The 21864-nt window shown below is 38.6% G+C and overlaps 1 protein-coding gene across 1 annotated transcript in view; it reads right to left on the bottom strand.

Annotated features, from left to right (window-relative positions):
* Positions 1 to 21864, bottom strand: part of LOC122562216 (dynein axonemal heavy chain 17-like) — a 464703-nt gene that overhangs the window by 393330 nt on the left and 49509 nt on the right. Inside the window, exons 11-12 of the mRNA XM_043714924.1 lie at positions 5580 to 5696; positions 2516 to 2784 (exon numbers count right to left, since the gene is read on the bottom strand). Of these exons, the coding sequence (XP_043570859.1) occupies positions 2516 to 2784; positions 5580 to 5696 (386 nt within the window). The remainder of the gene's footprint in view (positions 1 to 2515; positions 2785 to 5579; positions 5697 to 21864) is intronic.

Genomic DNA, 21864 nt, shown 5'->3' with positions numbered 1-21864 from the left:
AGCCTGCTCCGCAACTCAATAAGATCATGGCTAATTTTTTCGTGGGCTCAACTCCACTTACCTCATTTTCATCATATCCCTTAATTTCTTTATTTTTCAAACAAGTATCTACCTAAGCTTTAAAAGCAATTACTGAAGTTGCATCAATTACTTCCCTGGGCAAGAAATTCCACAGATTAACAACCCTCTGGATGAAGAAGTTGCTTCTCAGTTCAGTTCTAAACCTGCTTCCTCTAATCTTGACGCCATGCCCCCTTGTCCTAGTTTCACCTACCAGTGGAAACATCCTATCTATTTCTATTTTATTGATTCCCTTCATAACTTTATATGTTTCTATAAGACCCCCCCATCATGCTTCTGAATTCCAACAAATATAATCCCAATATCATCAGCCTCTCCTCATAAGCCATCCCCCTCAACTCCGGAATCAACCTAGTGAACCTCCTCTGCACTCCCTCCAGTGCCAGTACATCCTTTCTCAAATAAGGAGACCAAATCTGCGCTCAATACTCCAGGTCTGGCCTCACCAGCACCTTGTACAGCTGTAACATCTCCTCTCTGCTTTTAAACTCAACCCGTTTAGCAATGGGGACAAAATTCCATTTGCCTTTATAATCACTTGTTGTACCTGCAGCTCAATCTTCTGCGATTCATGCACAAGAACACCCAGGTCCCTCTGCAAATCAGCATGCTGCAACTTTATACTATTCAAGTAATAATCTATTTTGCTGTTACTCCTATCAAAATGTATAACTTTACATATATTAACATTGTATTCCATCTGCCAGACCTTTGCCCGCTCACTTAAAGTCTCCTGCAAAGTTTGACACTCCTCTGCACGCTTTGCTCTGCCACCTATTTTAGTGTCATTGGCAAATTTTAACACTGTAAAAATGGTTCCCAACTCCAAATCATCTATATAAATTGTAAATAATTGTGGTCCCAACACCGATCCTTGAGGCACACCACTAGTCGCTGCTCGCCAGCCAGAATAACACTAATTTATCCCCACTCTTTGCTTCCTGTCAGTCAATTAATTCTCTATTCACGCTAAATCTATACCCCTAACTCCATGCATCCTTATCTTATCAGCGGACACATGTGTGGCACCTTGTCAAAGGCCTTTTGGAAATCTATGCACACTGCATCCACTGAGTCTCCATTGTCCACCTTGCTTGAAATGTCTTCATAGAATTCCAAAACATTTGTGAAGCATGACCTGCCCTTCTTGAACCCATTCTGCATCTGTACAATGGGACAATTTCCTTCGAGATGCCCTGTTATTTCTTCCTTGATAATAGACCAAAGATAACTGGAGAAATATATCAGCCATGATTAAATTACATAATTCTTCTCCTATACCTTACGCTCTTTGTATCCAAAAGCTCACTGCCCCATTCACTGTGTCACTGACTTATGTTAGCTTTTTTAGATTACTTACAGTGTGGAACCATGCCCTTCGGCCCAACAAGTCCACACCGATCCTCTGAAGAGCCATCCACCCGGATCCATTCCCCACATATATCCCTTCACCTAACACTACGGGCAATTCACCTAACCTGCACGTTTTTGGACAGTGGGAGGAAACCGGATCACTCGGAGGAAACCCACGCAGACACAGGGAGAATGTGCAAACTCCACACAGACAATTGCCTGAGGCGGAAATTGAACCCAGGTCTCTTGCACTGTGAGGCAGCAGTGCTAACCACCGTGCCACCGTGCCTCCCACACGCTGCTCTATGTCAAGCAACATATGAATTTTAAATGTCTTCCATTTATTCTCAAAACACTTCAATACTCTGATCCTCCTCAGCTCTACACTCTGTTCCAGTCCCACAGATCTCTAAGGTACCTGGGTACAGCTAGTTCTGGCCTCTTGACCATCCAGAATTTCAATTGAAATACATTTGGTGGTTCTGTCCACAACTGCGTAGTCCAATCTCTTGGAATTTCGTCACTGCCTCTCTATCACTACAGCTCATTCTGCTATAACACAACAGTTGTGTTCTTCTGTGACCTTGCAGTTTAGAAAATCACGCTGTAGAAGATCACTAATCGAAAATTGCTATACCCATTCTTAGAAAGTTTAGTTATGCAAAAATTGCCACAATTTGTCAATTGCATTTTAGTCAATTTGCACTGACAAAATACATGTTATAGCAGAATGAGCTGCATTTCTTCCTTTAAGACACTTCTCAAAATGTACCTGTTTGACCAAACTTTTGTCCTCTGGTGGTTAATGCCAAACTTTGCTTTATAATCCTCCTGTGATGCTCATTGCAATCAAGAACATTATATTAGTACATGCTGTTTTAAAAGTTAATTCAACCTCAAATATTTTTGATAGCAAACCTTTTCCTATGATTTCTTCCAAAGTAGAAGCTTGAGTTAATCTTGACTGTAGCTTCAAACCTGTTAGCTCATTTCTTTTATACCTCTTCACTTATAGTCAAAGTCAAACGTTTGCTTCTATCTAAAAACATATAAAATCTACCACAGCATTGTAAACACTTACGAATAATCAATGGAATTGAAACACTTCATTGATACTTCCATTCTTTCATTAACTTCCTGTGCCCACTTCAGTTCACCAGCCACATATGGCATATTTCTGTTGATGGTAGGAACACCATTCTTCTCTGCCATTGCAGTTAAGTGTGCATCAAATACTGACTTGATGTTATCTAAATCACTGTTAATCATGTCAACCAAGATTGGATATTTTTGAGATACTTCTTCTTTTATCAATGGCCGCTTAATGAAAAACGCAAACATATTCAACATCTGAAACAAGAGAAGCATAATAATATATATAATAATTATTCATTAAACTACACATGCAATTGAAGGTCAGTAACTATAAAAACTCACCCTATTAACAAGTCCCTTTTTACATAACAATATCCACCAGATGCTCTACTTGCATCCATTTGTTATTGTAATCAACCATTCATCTTATTCACCTGCAGCCACAACCATTATGAAGCCTTTTAGCCTATTTCCTATTCTCAAACCTTTAAAAGTTTACCTCAACCAAACATCTGCTTAAATCCCATTTCTGTCACTTATTACGACAGAAGGTAAACCCCCTCTGTAAATTTTAAACCGGCAACACAGAAGATTTATCTCATGTGGTAATCTGTGAAAATGTGAGAGGCCAAGAGCTATTTAAAGTAAAAATTAATAACTTAATGTCTTAAAGTATAACAGAGAATAATTTAACTAACAACTATTTACAACTCCTTCCTCCAATCTATCTTTTACTTTTCCCTTCTATAATACTAGTCTGATAAAACCCCCAATTAAGATTTACTAAAAATTCAAATTTCAAAACCAAGCAGCTGTCTAATCTTCCATTTGTATCTTCCTCTGTAAATTTGCTCTCCAGGTTGATGTGGATATTTTTCTCTGTGCAAACTCCTTTTCTAAACAGGTACCTCTCAGAGAGTTCTCACTAGCAGCCTACATCTGTTGGTCTTTTGGCAGTTGTCCCTCAACTATTTATGTTTTCCCAGTCTTATACCCCAAAGTATCGGATTGTCTCATTGGTTTTTAATATTGTCATTATCCTAAATTCAAACTTGATTGGAGTTGGGTAGTTTTTGGTGTATAATTTAAACTGATTGGCCTAATTCAAATTTGTTTTTGTCTCCAGGCAACCAGCTACACCAACTGCTGAACCAAACGGTTAGACAGTATTTTGTTCAGAACACTTCATGTTGTCAGGTAGCTCTGCTTGCTTTTAACTTTCTTAAAGGTACAGTACACTTTCACACTGAGGTACAGAGATCCTCAGATTAAACAACAACAAGGCATTCATCTCTAATGAGAACAAAGTCCTCTGGGACCATGACAACTTTACCTATATAGTTTTAGCAGAACTTCCCTCTTTTTATATTCAATTCTTTATGAAATAAAGGCCAAGTTTCCATTTGCTATTTGTATAATCCACTGCACTTGAATGCAGATGTGTTGTAATTCCTACACGAGGGTCCTCAATTCCCTCTGTGCCGTAGCTTTCCACAGTCTTCACTTAAATAATATTCAGCTCCTCTACTTTTCCTGTCAGAAGTGTATAACACATTATATTCCATCTGCCAAATTTTCACCTGTTTGTTTAGCCTGTTTATATCCTTCTGCAGACTCTTTGTGTCACCCTCAACACTTGTCTTCCCACCTATTATTGTGTTATCTGCAAACTTGTTGACATTCACTCTCCTCATTCAAATCATTAGTATCTGCTGTAACTAACTGAGATCTTTGTGCCCACTAGTGTCACAGGTTGCACCCTGAAAATACCCCTCATATTACGTCGCCTAATGTGTGGTACCTTATCAAATGCTTTCTGAGAATCCAATTATTTAAATCCACTGTTTCTCCTTTATCTATCCTATATGTTACATCCTCAAAGAATTCTAATAGCTTTGTCAGGCATGATTTCTCCTTCACGGAGCCATGCCAATTCTGCTTGACCACATCATGTATTTCTAAATGCTCTGCTATAACACCCTGCATAACGGATTCTAACATTTTCCCAATAACAGATATTAAGCTAAATATCTATTTTCTTTTCAAGATAAAGGTATTACCTTTGAAATTTTCCAATCCTCTGTAATTTTTCCAAGATCTAAGGATACTTCGAAGATAACTACCAATACATACATTATCTCTACACCTACTTCTTATAATATCTTAGGTGCATCACATCAGGTCCAACGGACCTATTAGTCTTTAGCCCCATTATTTACCCGAGCAGTTTTTTCTCTGTACAGTTATTGTATTTAATTCCTATCCTTTTGCCCATTGACCATTCAGAAATTTTGGACCGTGATTAGTGTTCTGTGCTGTGGTGACTGATGCAAAATATGTTCTTTAAGAGACTGATGTTTAATGTGGCCCCTCTCTTCCTTCTTATATATTCAATTAAAGTTTCTGGATTTGTTTTAATATTACTCATAAGTTTACCCTCTTTTAGTTTTCACTTGTCCCAGTTGTCTGACTCATCAATAATTTTGCCAAATTGCATGGTTTTTTGCATGATAGACTACAATGTCTATCGTGACCTTTCAAATGACCTCTTTCAAATAAACTCTCAACACTTGTCCAAATATCCACAAAACCTGAAATAGATTAATTTTCTCAAAATACTTCAAAACCTATTTGCAAAATTTGAAACACCTTCAAAACATTTGGCTTTTTCAGTAATGTGCTCCACCATCATTAAGGACAGTTATATTTGTGGATCCTTCTCAGCTGTTTAATTGCCCACTACCAATCACAACTGGATGCAGCAGAGTTGTGGAGCTACAGTTTTTAAATCAAATCAGTTAGCTGTGCAGTTGCTTAGCTCGATCAACTATATGCTGCTTCTGCTGTTTGGCATACAAGTAGTCCTGTGTTGTAACTTCATCTGGTTGACACCTCATTGTTAGGTATTTCTGATGGTGTTCATCTCATGATTTCACTGATTCCTCATTGGCCAATGCACATTGTGAAATGAAAAACAAAATTATTTGCAAAAAGAACCCTACAGTTGTCATTTATGAGCAGTATCAAAAAAAATCATAATCTAGAATTACCTTCACAGCAGGTAAAATGCTTGCACAGTCACTAAATCCTTGACAAATTATCATTGCCAATCTGCGGTCAAAATCATCAATTTTTCTCTGAAATACTGCATAGTCTTCTTCAAATTTCTGTATAAAAATACATCCATACAGAATAATAAGCAATTAGGTTATATAAATATGCTCTAATAAAATTGAATAAACATGAATTAACACCAAAGGCTATTCTGTAACCAAACATTCCCCCCATACAGAGAATATAACTCAAAAGATCATCAGGAAATCAAACCCTTTCTAGCTAAAGAGTTTGCATGTGATTTTCCTAACAGTTCATTTCATAATGCTAGCATGAGCAATTACAACTTACAGTTTGGTTTTAATTGTTGGTAGTGTCACTGGCAATACCAACATTTTATGCACAACCACAGCTGTTTTGAGAAGATAGTACTGTTCCTTTTTTTTAATACCTTATAATTTATCTGGTATTAGTACAGCCACATTAAACTTCAGGAAAAATGTTCAAAGGTTTTGACCAAACATTGAAGGAATGGTGATACAGATCCAAGTCAGGATATTGTGTGACCTGAAAGGGAGCTTGAAAATACTACTGCTCCCATTGCTTCTGCTGATTTTATTCTTCTAGATGTTATGGGTCAAGAACTTGTGTTATGAAGTTGACGGCATGTATTATATCTTTAAGAGAGTGAGAATGCTGCTCTGAACTGAGAGCTTACAAGCACTTGTGTATATGACTAGATGGCAGTCGCAGAGTGTACTGGAAAATTTAAAATATGTAACATTTGACTGTGAGATGATACCTGAGTTTTGGTTGCTGTTTTGACAACAATTAAAATTTAACAAGTTTAACTATGCCCCAGAATACTCAAGCCCAATTGAGTTTGAGTTCATTGTATTGCCAACATCAAATCAATGAGATGATCCGATGTTGGGGGGTATAAAAATGCAGACATATTGATAATTCGTTAGAGGGCAACTGCCATAGAGAGAGAAAGAGAGCTAGTTGCCCACCTAACATCTTGCTCTCCAAGAAATTAGGAAACATTCTCTATCAAAGGTACCTTTACATGTGAGACACATTCGGAGTAAAAAGAAAGAAGATGACCCAGGGAAAATCAGTAGCTAGAAGAGTGAAGATACCGAAGGAGACATCAATTGTATGGTTTTGAAATTAAGTTGATGTAATTTCAGTAAGTGTCTTATTGGAACAACATATTGTTATAGAATTAGAGGCAGATAGTAAGCAAGTAAGAGAAAGGTGGGCTTAGAGTTGTGAATAGTTGTTGTTTAATTTTCACAGTTAAAAAAAAGTTGATATTATTTTCTTTAAGTAATGGAATTTGGGAGATCCCTATCGCTCATATCTTAACAGATTACAAAGTGAGGTAAGCTTTTCTGGGTGTTTGGTTTAACTAACAGATAGGTTCACATCCGTGTCGTAACAATAGGATAGTGCTTCCAAAGGATACTTGTCAAACTGCTGCATCTTGTCAATTACACACCCTTCTATGTCAATGGTGAAGGAAGAAATTTTAGGTAGGCTACTGATCAAGAAGCTGCTTTATCTTGGACAGTGTTGAGATTCTTAAGTTTTGTTAGCACTGCACCTATCTGGAGAAAAAGACATTTCATCACACTTATTATTTGTGCCTTGGTAGACACGTTTCAAGGACTCAAGAGTGGACTTACTTATTGCAGAATTTCCAGGCTCTGCCCTGCTCTTGTTGCTGTAGTATTTATATGGCTGATCCAGTTCAGTTTCTAGTGAATGGTAACTCTCAGCATGTTGGTGGTTGGTAATTCAGCAATAGCAAGATCATTGAATGTTAAAGCAGATTGCTAAATAGTCAGCTGTCAATTTTGTGATGTCAACATTGTTTATCACTTAATAATCTAAGCCTGGTTAGTTTCTAATTAGCAGAGGATAAAACTGGCCTTCCTGGAAAGAGAGAAATCGGGTTCTCACCAGTTCTTCAGCCAGCTGCCAAGACCCCTATCACAAAGAACAAACAACAGTACAGCACAGGACCAAGCCCTACAGCTTACCAAGACTGTGCTGACATATAACAGCTTTCTAACCTAAAAACATTTTTTACCTCTATATGGTCTATATCCCTCTATTCCCTGCGTATCCATATTTCTGCCAAGATGCCTCTAAAATATTGCTATTATATCTGCCTCCATCATTTCCGCTGGTACTTACCATCCTCTGTATAAAAATATCTGCCTCATATCTCCTTTAAAAGTAGCTTTTTATCATAAACCTATGTCCCTATTAATTGACATTTCTATCCTGGGTTAAAAAAAACCTCCTATTATCCATTCTATCCATGCCTCTCATAATTTTGTAACTTCCAACAGGTCGTCCTTCAACATTCAAGTTACAGCAAACCAGGTTTGTCCAATCTCTCCTCATTGATAATGCCGTCCAAACCAGGCAACTTCTTAGTAAACTGTATCCATACCCACTCCAAAGCCTTCACATCCTTCTGGTAGCGTGGTGACCACACAATACACAATGAATACACATAACATTCTAAATGTAGCCTAACTAAAGTTACCTCCACTAGATCTTCCTTATTATATCCTAACCCTATTTGATTGATGAAGACGGAGTGGTTACATGATCCATATGGCATTCAACAGGTTCCACATGGTAGACTGGTTATCAAGGTTAGATCGCATGGAATACAGGGAGAACTGCCATTGGGCTACAGAACTGGCTGAAAGGTAGAACAAAGGATGGTGGAGGAGGGTTGCTTTTCAGACTGGAAGCCTGTGACCAGTGGCACGCCACAATGATCGGAGCTGGTTCTACTGGTTTTTGTCATTTATATAAATGATTTGAATATGGACACAGGAGGAACAGTTAGTAAATTTACAGATGACACCAAATTGGTGGTTTAGTGGACAACCAAGTAGGTTATCTTGGTAAAAAGGGACCTCAATTTGATGGGCCAGTGAGCCGAGGAGTGGAAGAGTTTAACTTAGATAAATATGATATGCTGCATTTTTGAAAGGCAAATCAGGACTGGACTTATACAATTAATGGGAAGATCCTGGGGAATGTTGCTGAATAGAGAGACCTTAGAATGCAGGTTCATAGTTCCTTGAAAGTAGAGTCACAGGTATCATACAGGATTTGGTATGCTTGCCTTTATTGGTCAGTGCATTGAGTATAGGAGTTGGGAGGTCATGTTGCAGCTGTACAAGACATTGGTTGGGCCACTTTTGGAATACTGTGTTCAATTCTGTCTCCCTACTATAGGGAGGATGTTGTGAAGCTTGAAAGGGTTCAGAAAAAATACACAAGAATGTTGCCAGGGTTGGACGATTTGAGAATACAGAGAGGCTGAATAAGCTGGGGCTATTTTCCTGGTAGCAAATGAGGTTGATGGCTGACCTTATAGTAGTTTATAAAATCATAAGGGACATCAAAAGGGTGAATAGAAAAGATCTTTTCCTCAGGGTAGTGGAGTCCAAAACTAGAGGGCATAGGTTTAAGGTGAGAGGAGAAAGATTTAAAAGAGACCTAAGGGACAATCTTTTCATGCAATGGGTGGTGTGTGTATGGAATGAGCTACCAGAGGAAATGGTAGAAGCTGGTACAATTACAACATTTTAAAGCCATCTCGACGGGTATATGAATAGGAAGTATTCAGAGGGATATGGGCCAAATTCTGGCAAATTGGACTAGATTAATTTAGGATATGTGGTCAACATGGACGAATTGGACCAAAGGGTCTATTTCCATGGTACAGTTCTATGATTCTGTGAATCGATGAGTACTGCTCCACCAGCACTCAATAAGCTCGAACAAAATTCACTTGACTGGGAACCCAACTGCCACCTTAAACATATAGTCCTACTGAAACACCATTGCAATACAGCAATTTTTTAAATGCTTCTTTGAGGGCAACTTTCAAACTGGGACCTCAACCACCTAGAAGAACAAGGATGGCAGACATAAAGAATCAACACTCCCTGCCAGCTCCCATCCACCATTCTAAAGTGGAATAATATCATAATTCTTTCCACTGCCACTCACACAGAATCGTGAATTCTATTCCCAATAATCCTGTGAGTATAAATGCAATGCAGTGATACAAGAAGACAGCTTACCATCATTGTCTCAAGGAAATGTAGGGATGGGAAAAATAGTACAGTATTGGCTTTGCAAATAATGCACACAATCCCTGAGGAAATTTTAAAAGATGATAAACAGCAGAAGTGTGGACCCTTGCCTAAGCACTATAAATACTGGAGGAAACACCACAGAAGCGCTTCACAGTAGGCTCCCAAGCACTGAGGATGTCACCTAGACAGGGGACGAAACGTTTGCAACAAAAATTTCCAGCTCGGCGAACAGAACCACAACATAGTGTCATACACTGTTTCATGACCTCATCAAAGCAAGAAAGATGTTTTGTGACATTCAAGTGGAAGCCTGCTTATACTGTTAATTTCACAATACTTCCCCTGCACAGTACTCCTTCAATTAAAGAATCTTGAAGAATCATCTATTTGTTCTTTTGTTTTGAAGAACCTTTTCATATCTCCAATTACTTAACCTACCACCACAATCACTCTCTCTTATTTGTATCTAATACCAATGCCTCATAATTTCCAAAAACATCAAGTTACATTGCAAATATGTTATCTTCCCACCTTTTACCTGATGAATGCAGTTTAAAGAATACTGAAAAACCTCAACACTATCCTAGCGAGTTTTGAGAAGATTTGTAGCTCAGGTTGAGGTTTTGGATGTAGGTTTGCTCGCTGAACTGGAAGGTTCATTTCCAGACGTTTCGTTACCCTACTAGGTAACATCTTCAGTGGGCCGCAGGCAAAGCAATGCTGAAAATTCCTGCTTTCTATTGAAATGTTTGGGTTTCTTTGGGTTGGTGATGTCATTTCCTGCGGTGATGTTATTTCCTGTGGTGAAACCTTTCCTTAGAGGAAAAAAGATTACAGAACACCAGGGAGAGGCAGAAAACAAGAAATGGTCATGACTCAATATGACCCTTATCATTGAAAGATGACATGTGAGGACTTAAAAGCCTTTCACCTCAATAGCTCTCATTCATGCCATTTCTCTTCCAAAATTCCACAAAATGTTTGCCAAATGGTTCCCACCTCAATGCTGTGCTGAAAATGGGAGTGTCTATAAGCACTGAATTGTTGAGAATCAGAATGTGACAATTAATCTGCTAACTTGCAAATTAAGCACAGTGGATCTGGACAGTGTCTTAAAAAACAAGCGTGCACACAAGTGATGGTTCCACCTCCCATAACAAAGTCTCTCAATCTGGCTTTCACATTGCACCACCAGTATGTGACTGAAGTGTAATCCATTATGGCAGAAATGATAGCAAGCACAAAGCTTTTGACTGATTCAGCTTGAGACAGATCTGACCTCGAAAATTTGTTAAATAAGCTAGCACACTAATCTCTTTTTAAGATCTAGTCACAGAGTCATGGAGATGTACAGCATAGAAAAAGACCCTTCAGTCCAACTCGTTCATGCTGACCAGATACGCTAAATAAATCAAGTTTGTATTTAGTATCTAACCACAACCTGCTGTTATAGCGAGGCTTCTTTCTGTCTTAGGAGAAAGGGAGGACTGCAGATGCTGGGGAGATCAGAGTTGAGAGTGTGATGTTGGAAAAGCACAGCAGGTCAGGCAGCATCCGAGGAACAGGAGAATTGATGTTTTGCATCAAAGCCTTTTTTTTTGCCCGAAATGTTGATTCTCCTGCTCTTCGGACGCTGCCTGACCTGTTGTGCTTTTCCAGCACTACACTCTAGACTTCTTTCTGTCTTAGTCAGAAATATACAAACTCCTTGCCGGAGAGGCAACTGTTAGTTAATTAAGTGGCTAGTTATCAGGCTAGTGATCAGGTCTGTAGAATTTAAGTTAATACAAAAGCAGGTGGTCTTTTTATGCAACAAGTGAGCTTGGGATTGAGTATGAGCCTGTGAATTTGGTAAGGGAGGGGATGTGGTACTAGAGGCTAGAGATACTGTTCTGACCTTTTACAAAAAGAAGCGCTCTGAGAGAGGAAACCATAAAGCAGCAGGCAGAAGTGAGAGCTGAGGGCCAGAACCCATAAATTAGGTAAGCAGGTAAATGAGTGAGTGTTTGATGAGTATTAAAGAATTTTCCTCCTATCTGAGAACATAGATTAAGCTGCTGCAAGGGAGATATAATTGTTGCATTAGGTTTACACTTTAACTAGTTAAATTACTTATTACAATCACAGAAAGATGAATCTCTTGGACAAGTGGAAGATCTAAGATACCTTCCCAGTACTTAGGAAAGAGGGAGAGTTTCATTGGGACAGTCTTCAGGGGAACTGCGCTGGGATCTGTATCCTGGTAAATCTTATAATTTGTGCTGTAAACAGGACTTTAAATTAAATAATGAGTGGGTCTTATAGCAAAGGTAAGACCCCAGGGGTTCAAGGAAATTTGGCTAATTGAGTCAAGAATGGTTGAGTGACAGGAAGCAAAGGATGGTGATCAAAGGGTATGTTGTAACTTGAATCCTATGATCAATGAGGTTTTGCAGAGATCAGTGTTGGGGTCCTTGCTCTTTCTGGAATGTATAAATGATTTAGACTTGAATGTAGGAGGATTGATCAGTAAGTTGCAGATAATGCAAAATTGGTGGAGTGGTAAACAGTGGTGAGGAAGTCTCCCATGCGGGTCCTTGTCAAAAGCCTGGCTGAAGTTCAAGTAGACTATCTTATCTATACCTGGTCACCTCTTCAAAAAAATTCAATCAAGTTGGTCAGACATGATCTCCCCTTAACAAAACTATGCAGACTCTACTACTTTTAACTTTAATTCTTTATTTTCTATCTTTATTTTCTATGTTTTGGCTTATCTTCTGTGTTTTTAAGATGGTGCTGGAGAATGGCAACATTATACAACACTTTTCATTGTATTTGTAACAAATACATGTAACAAGTACATGTGACAGTAAATAAATCAATTCAAATCTATAGTCTATGCATAATTTGCTTTAACCATCAAGCTATGGCACTAACACAACTGGAGAACTCCAGCTGCATTGACCAGGTTCAATTAAGTGACTTTCCAACATATAGTGGATTTTGCTTTCACTTGAGCCTATTTATCTGCACATAACCAATAAGGATAAATTAGGATATTATGAGAAGATAAATCAATATTGAAGCAGCTGATAGATCTTAAAAGGGATATTTCAGAATATGCCAAATAAGTACATTCCTAATACAAACAAAACACCCATGGGAGGGCCCATTATCCTTGGTTAACTGAACAAGTTAAGAAAAGTATCAAACCTCAAGAATTTGCAAATAATTGTGCAAGGATAAGTGGTAGGACAGATGATTGGTCAGAAACATAAAGAACAGTAAAGAATAATTAAAGGTTAATCATAAGAAATAAATTAGAACATAGGAATAAACTAGTTAGACATAGAAAGCAATAAGTTTTTATAGGCACCTAGAAATGAAAAGAGTAAATAAAGCAAGAGTTAGTCGTTTACAGGGTGAGAATGAGAGTTGATAGTAGATAATGAATAGATGTTTTACACCTGTCACCACAATACACAACACAAGAAAATATTGCAATGATAGCTATAAATAGGAATATTGAAGCAACGGAGAAACTTAGGGAAATTATAATCACTCTGGGAAAGGTACTGAGCAAACTGATGGACCTGTGAATTGATAAGTTTTCAAGACTTGATGGATTGTATTCTATGGTCTTAAAAGAGATGGCTAAGGTATTAAATGTATTGGTGTATTCCTTAGCCACGAGGCAGCAAAATTACAGGAAATGGAGTATAATGTGGGTAAAATGTGAAATTGAAAAATAGCAGAGGGTTATTTAAAAAGAGAATGAGAACAAAGTTCTGAAGAGTGATCCAGATATTATATAAGTCACTAAAAAGTAGCATGCAGGTACAGCAAGTGGTGAAGAAGGCTAATGGAAAGCGATCCATTATTGCAAAAGGAATTTAACATAAAAATAAGGATTTTAACTTCAGTTATACAGGGCACTGGTAAGGTCACATCTCAGACAAAATGTGCAACTTTGGTTGGATTATCTAAGGAAGGATGTAAATGAGTTGGAGGCAGTGTGGAAGTGGTTTACTAGATTCATACCTGAAATGGATGGGTTGTCATATGAGGAAAGATTGATAGACTGGGCTTGTTTTCATTGGAATTTTAACAAAAAACAGAGGATTTGATTGACAAATAAGATCTTGAATGGTCTTGACAGTTTGGAAATGGAAAAAATGCTACTTCTGTTGGTGAGTCTAGAAAGAGGGGACATTGTTTTAAAACAAAGAGTAAATCTTTTCAGACAGAGATGAGGGGAATCTTTTTCTCTTGGAGAGTTGCGCGATTTTGGAATTTCTTTTAAGAAGCAAGTTAATATATTCTTGTTAGGCAAGGAATCAGAGGTATTGGGGTAATTGTGAAGTGGAAATCACAGCATAAACAGATCAGTCTTAATTTTGTTGAATAACAGAGCATGCTTAGAGGGCCAAATGGCCAATTTCTACTACTTAAACTCTAGGCAATATGCACCTAAACTGGAGGGGAACCAATATCCTTACAGGGAAGTTTGCTAGTGCTACTCATGATGATTTAAACTACAGCAGCAGGGGGCTGGGAATCAGAGCAGCTAGTCAGCAAGTGGAGGGATTGATGGGAAGGTAGATGTTAGGCCAGTAAGTCATAAAAGAAAGGCCGGCAGTGACAGGTAAATGAACACAATGGTACTTGAGGACTGAAGTGTGTTTATTTCAATGCAATGAATATTATAGGTAAAGCAGATGAGCTTAAAGTCTGGATCAGTGCATGGGACTATGTTGTAGTAGCCATCACAATAACTTGATTGAGGGAGGAACAGAACTGGCTGCTCAACTTTCCAGGATTCTGTTGTTCTGAATGAGATAAAGAGGAAGGTAAAAGATGTGGAGGAGTTGCATTACTAATTAAAAAGAATGTCACAGCTGCACTCAGAGAGGACATACTGGAGAGCTCATCCACTGAGGCAATATGGGGAGAGTTCAAAAATAAGATGAATGCAATCATTCTGGTAGCATTGCCACTGAGACATTGAGGAATAAATATGCAGGCAGATTATGGAAAGATGCAATAACAACAGGGTTGTCATAGTGGGTGATTAATTTTCCCAGTCTTGACCGGGACTCCCTTAGAGCAAGAAGCTTAGATGGATGCACTTAACAAATTCTGTCCAAAGAGGGTTGCTTGAAACAGTACTTGGATAGTCCAAATAAGGAGAGGTCATACTGGACTTTGTATTGGCTAATGAGCCTGTCCAGATGACTGACATTTCAGTGGGAGAGAATTTTGGAAACAATGATCACAACTCCTTAAGTTTTAAGTTATTATGAATAAAGACAAGTCAGGACCTTGTAGGAAGGTACTAAATTGGGTGAGGAAAATTATTGGGGATTGTTAATTGGAAGTTGCTGTTATTAGGCAAGTAGACATTTGACATGTGAGTTGTTTAAAGACCTACTGATCAGAGTTCAGGACCAGCATGTTCCAGTAAGGAGGAAGGACAAGGATGGCAAGGTAACGAATCCTTGGCTAATCAGGATACTAAAATTGGACAGGGCATGAGGAATAAGGTAAAAACAATGACTGCAGATGCTGGAAACCAGATTCTGGATTAGTGGTGCTGGATGTAAAGAAAGCAGGAAAGAACTCAATTGGGCAATCAGGAGAGCAAGGATGGACTATGAAAGGTCCTTGGCAAGTGGGATTAAAGAGTATCCAAAGGCATTATATATAGTTTTTTTAAACCAAGAAGAAAACTAGGAAGAAGATAGGGCCACTCAAGGATAAAGGAAGGAACTTGTGCTTGGAGGTAGGGGATGTGGGTGAGACCCTCAAAGAATAATATGCATTGAAGAATATGGAGGATACTGAGATTAGTGTGGAGCATGCTAATATGCTAGGGCATCTTGAGATCAAGCAAGAACTAGTCTTGGGTCTCTTGAAGAGCATTAAGATGGATAAATCCTTTGGGCCCTCTTGTATCTACCCTAAGTTGTTGAGAGAGGCAAGAGAGGTGATTGCTGGGGCCTTGATCAAGATCTTTGTACCCTCGCTAGGCACTGGAGATGTCCAAGAGGACTGGCAAGTAGCTAACGTCATTCCTCTGTTCAGGAAGGGAAATAGGAATAATTCAGGAAACTATAGACTGGTGAGTCTCACATCGGTGGTTGGAAAGTTATTGGAGAGAATTCTTAGGGATAGAATTTACACACATTTGGCCTAATTAGGGACAGTCAGCATGGCTTCGCGCAGGGCAGGTCATGTCTTACTAACATGCTTGAATTTTCCAAGCAGGTGATGAAGGTGGTCGATGAGGGTAGAACAGTGGATGTCATCTACATGGATTTTAGCAAGGCTTTTGACAAGATCCCTCATGGTAGGCTCATCAAGAAGATTAAGATGTATAGTATCCATGGTGACTTGGCCCTTGGATTCAGAATTGGCTTGCCCATAGAAGGCAGAGGGTAGTGGTAGAAGGATGTTTTTCAGCCTGGAGGTCCATTCTTCTCCAAATACAAGTCAATCCTGTAATTGCACTACCATTGATGTAAGGCACAGCAGCCCATAATTTCCTGGATTATCACAGCTGTTTCTTTGCCCAAGATGGGCAACATTGGCTAGTCTCCAGTCTTCTGGGATTTCATCTGTGGCTAAAGAGGACATAAAGAATCTCTGTCAAGACTTCAGCAATCTCCTCCCTTACATCCTTCAGTATCCTGGGATAGAGCCAATCAGGTGCTGGGGATTTACTGTTTTTCAAGACATGCAACACCTCCTCCTTCTTAACATTGATATTTAATTGACTTATTGCCGACTTCTAATTCACTTATGGGATGTTGGCATCACTGGTTGGATCAGTATTCATTGATTATCACTTTTTTGAACTGCTAATACTAGAGAAGCTATTACTTCTTGTAAAATTATTCACTCAGACTAAGTTAACTCTATCCACTGGTCAACTATAGTCAAACCTTACAGGTACTGTTGCAGACATCAGATCACACTCCAGATGGACCTGGTACAAAGGTGTGGGTTATACATTCTCCAGTAATTAAGTTTATTCAAATTTTAGCATTCACTCTCCAGAGGAAATATCCTGCATTTCCTCAGCATGTTTGGGTGACTCCTGTATCCTTAAGTATAATTATAGGTTTATGTAGTTCATTTGGAAACTAAAGAATTACTTTTCTTTTCAACAAGCATTCCCTATAACTCTCAGTATCAGTTCATTTTTGTTGCACTTCAAATCGCTTCATCTGCAACTGATTTGTTTCAAATACTCAATGCAATCACTGCCTGGTTTTGCATTGTTGTCTTCTAATTTCAAATTATGTGTTTTTACAATTACATCTGCAGAAATTCCCAGGTCCCAAGGCAGCCAATTAAAAACCTTATCTTGATCAGATTTTTTTAAAGAAGAGAAATACTAATGAGGTTTCATTGATAAATGCGAAAATATTGGTTTAATCTGAAATAAAATTTATCCAATGAAGATAAAACATTAGCTAAAACATAAAGTAAATAACGAGAAGTACTATTTAATGTTTATCCATATAAATAGCCCAAAACACACATATGTTTGTATGCTAGGTAATAGATCAAAAACATATTTCTCTGCACGAGGTGGTTTTCTGTAAAACAATTTGGCCAATGGGTTTAGTCTTTGAAGAAGAAAAAAGATCAGGTGTGGAAAATTCATGTCTAATCATGCTATCTGGTACTTAGAGTTGACTATGGAATCTTAGCAGAGACAGCTTGCTCTTTTAAAACAATATTCAGGAATTCCTTTAATCAATGTTTCAGAAGAACAAATAGATTTCAGTCTGATCTCAAGAGATCAGCTGACAGTGTCTTCTTCATAGGACTCTTCCCCAACTGATGACAACCTCATCTCTAAACAGTACAAGCAGGAGGTCGTCAGAACATTAAAAAGTAAAAGTCAGATGATTTACAGGAAGCCTTGTTAAAAATGACTCCAATGTCCATAATGAACTTGAAACAAATGTGTTCTCCACAATGCTTCAAAACTTAAAGTTCTCACATATAATATTAAATATAAAGGGTCTTCATAACAGAATATCAAGATGCAGAATTAGTTTGGGTTGAGATTATGTTGTGAATATTTCATTTATGATTCATGTGTTTTTATTAATAATTTATAATTAATAAAGGCTTAGTGTAGAAAATGATATGAACTCAAATGAAGTACAAGCACGTCCAGTACACTTGAAAGCCTGGTTTCATGTTGCTTGAAGCCAAAGGTCAACAACTAAAATAATAGGACCAGAAACAGCAGCTGAAATTGCAGATCTGGAGATTTGTTGTCTATACTTTGTGCCACACTGACAGTCACGAGAGTTTGCCTCTTTTGGAATTAAAACTCAATTACATTAAGACATTCAGTAAACTGTTTAAGGTTAAAAATCCCATTCGTCAGGTCAAAGAACTTGCGAATCAAGAACACAACATGAAGTCTGTACAAAGGACAATTCAGAGCAAACTACATTATTATGGAGATAGGTGGGTCTTCAGAAGCTATGTGATTGTATGCAAAGGGGCTAGTTGCAGCTTGAAGCAGAGATAGTGCTGAACTAAGTGGAAATGCCGGCGTTGGACTGGGGTGTACAAAGTTAAAAATCACACAACACCAGGTTATAGTTCAACAGGTTTAATTGGAAGCACACTAGCTTTCGGAACGCCGCTCCTTCATCAGGTGGTTGTGGCACCTGATGAAGGAGCGGCGCTCTGAAAGATAGTGTGCTTCCAATTAAACCTGTTGGACTATAACCTGGTGTTGTGTAATTTTTAACTAAGTGGATCCAACCAGCAAAAGTGCAGCTATTAGCAAAGTTCAGGCAGTAAGGCTCAGAAGGAAATGGTGGCTCTTGTCATAACAAAAGTTTAGGAATAAAAAGAAGTCCCTAGGAGTCACTGAGAGTTCAGTTTAGCTGAGAGCAGGGTGAAAGAAGCTCTCAAGCAGTATATGCCTGATGCAGCTAAGAAAGATTGGTGCTTAGAGATTCTTAGTGGTAATGTCACTAGGCTAGAAATTAAAAGGCCTGTGCAATTCATTGGGGATGCAGAACCAAATTACACCATGGCAGCTAGTGGAATAAAAGTCTAATTTGTAAGACCTAAAATATGAAGTTATTTTCAGTAATGATGGTCATGACAACTATCAATGATTATCATGGATCACTAATGTCCTTGAAAGGAAGAAAATCTGCCATCATTTTCTTGTCTGGCCTACATCCAACTCTAAATGCACAGAAACAACCTTGACTGCTAAATGCTCTACGAAATCAGTTCAAGGACAAAAGGGAAGAAATAATGTGGTTTAAGATCATTGTACCTACTTTTCAGTGTACCTACTTAGTCATTATTGCTTATCTTTGCTCCATTCAATAAAGGCATTTTTTTTGTAATACAACTCAGTTCTGAAATCATGTAACTTATTTCCATAACTTTAGATCCTGAATGCATTGTATTCTCTAAAAGATCATAATAAAGATCTAGCTTACTCAGTATTGCATTAACAGGGATCAAAATGATAACAAATACCAAAGGAAATAATTCACTACAGGAAGATGTTGATAAGCCGCCCAACAGTAGAAACACAGAAGGCCAAAGTGTTAATCAAAAAAATAAAGTGTGGTTTTGCAAGAGAGTTACTGCAATGAGTGTGGGTTCATTGGACAAGTCAAATCAGCAAAGGACACAAGAGGATGAGTTTAAATAGTGTTTTCTAAACAGTTTATTAGAACAATATATTATATTTCACAGAGGAAGAAAGACTGACAAAACTCGCAGTATCATTGAAATGACTGAAGTCATTATGGGTGGTATCAAAATAAAAGACATACAATGATGCAAAGATCAGTGTAGGCCGGAAGATTGGGGAAGTTTTAAAATCTAGTAAAGGATAACCAAACTAAAGAGGAAATTGGAGAATGAGAAAAAAATAGCAAGAAATAAGGTGGCACAGTGGATAACTGGTTAGCACTGCTACCAACAGCACCAGGGACCTGGATTTATTCCCACTCTTGGGTGACTGTGTGTGGAGTGTACACATTCTCCCTTATGTCTGTGTGGGTTTCCTTTGTGTGCTCAGGTTTCCTCCCACAGTCGAAAGATATGTTGAGTAGGTGGATTGGCCATGTGAAATGTGGGTTATGAGGATAGAATAGAGAGCTGGCTGTAGGTGGGGTGCTGTTTTTAAGAAATAAGAATAGATCATCTGGCCCTTCCAGTCCACTCTGCCATTCAAAAAGATCACAGCTGATCTTTTCATGGCCTCATCTCCACTTACCTGCCTTCTCACCATCATCTTTAACCCCTTTATTGTTCAAAAAATTATCTTAGCTTGAAAAACATTCAGTGAGGAAGTTTTAATTACTTCACTGTGCATGGAGTTCCACAGATTCACAACGCTGTGGGTGAAGAAGTTCCTTCTCAATTCAGTCTACTTCTACTTCTATCTTATCTATTCTCTTCATAACTTTATGTTTCTGCAAGATCCCCCTCATTCTTCGAAATTACAATGAATATAATCCCAATCTACTCAGTCTCTCCTCATACGCCAATCCCCTCAACTCTGAAATCAACCTGGTGAACCGCCTCTGCACTATTCAAAGGGTTAGTGTGATCTCTAGGGACTGTAGGGATTCTATCATTCTGTAAATCTGTGTATTGTAAAGGATGGTCGTAACATTTTAATTATCGCCCCATTTTTAATGAATTAACTCTATGCACATCCAACCACTTTGAATAGGAGTTCACAATGACTAAAAACAAAGAGCCATGAAACAACTGACATGGTAAACCCGTAATGGAGTCCAGGGCTTACCTGGCATTCCCATGAATCTGGGGAGCTGCTGGCAATAAAACTTGGGTCTGTTTTGGCACTCTAGGGGCCTCCCCACCAACGTGGCTATGTCGGCATCCAATCCTGGCCATCAGACATACTTCTCATCAACACCTTCATTTTGGAAAGCCTTGCATGACCTTGAAGGAATTCAGCCAGTATCTGGTGGTGACGTTTGCTCAGGACAATCACTCTTGCTCCCCATAATAATATGCCATCTTCTATGATGATTTGGTCTTGCTGGGTCTAGAAAGGTTTAAATTCTGGTTGTGATGGCCCTTCTGCTTCTCCCATCACCACCAGCTATTTTAGTTTTGTTAGGACAGGATCATTTTGTGTCCACAATCTGATATTGTCAGCAGGGACTGGAAGGGTGTCCAGAAAGTGTAAAACTAGAACAGGTTCAACTAGTGGCTGCACTGGTGGTGTATCCACCAGGGGAGGCAGCTCAATGTATCCGCATTTGTCACTGGGTCTCCCACTGGCAGTATTCCAACTTGTAATTGTACGCATTCAGAATAAGAGCCCACTGCTGAGTTTGGCCTGAAGTTATGGACAGCATGGCCTTGTCTTCTTTAAGTGGCCATAGCAGGGTTTGTGGTTCATTACTATTACAAATTTACATCCGTTGAGGTATAGGTAGATCTTTCTCACGCCAAAGATGGCCAGTAAACCTTCCTTCTCTATCTGGCATATCGTCATTTGGCATCAACCAATATCTGGGAAGCATATGGTATCGGGTGTTCCTCTCCATTGGGCCATCAGTGAGCCAACACTAACCTGGTACCATATGGAGAGTCATTGTATGTCAGTTGGTTGGCGATCATAGTATGTCAACACTGTAGATGACAACAGCTGTTTGTTCACTTCCCTAAAGGCCTCAACTTGACTACAAGAACATTTCCAAAGCTGACCCTTTTTCAATAGCAGATATAAAGGGTGTCAGGATGGAGGCCAGTTAACGTATGAATTTTCTGTCATAATTCACAAATCTAATCCAACACAGATGTGGGAGCTGGGGCATTTTTGATCAACCTCACTTCATCTTCCAACTGGTGTAATACAGTCTTGTTAACTCTATCAAGTAAGTCACTTAGGGCATCTGTAACACACATTTTTCCCTCCTAAGGTGTATATCCTCCTTGGAGAAACTTTGAAACACCATGTCCAAGTTCTCTAAATGCTCTTTACTGGTCTTCCCAGTTTTTAGCAATTCATCCCGATAATTGGTGAACTGGAATAAACCCTGTAAAATGTTTTCCACTGCCTGCTGGTAAGCTTTGTATATTAGTTCAAATACTTAAGGGCATTAATTGTAGGATTTTT

This window comes from Chiloscyllium plagiosum, chromosome 24 (genome assembly GCF_004010195.1).
Source record: "Chiloscyllium plagiosum isolate BGI_BamShark_2017 chromosome 24, ASM401019v2, whole genome shotgun sequence".
In the NCBI taxonomy this organism is placed as follows: domain Eukaryota; kingdom Metazoa; phylum Chordata; class Chondrichthyes; order Orectolobiformes; family Hemiscylliidae; genus Chiloscyllium; species Chiloscyllium plagiosum.
The sequence above is the reverse complement of the archived record's forward strand: the minus strand, read 5'-3'. Positions and strand labels throughout refer to the sequence as shown.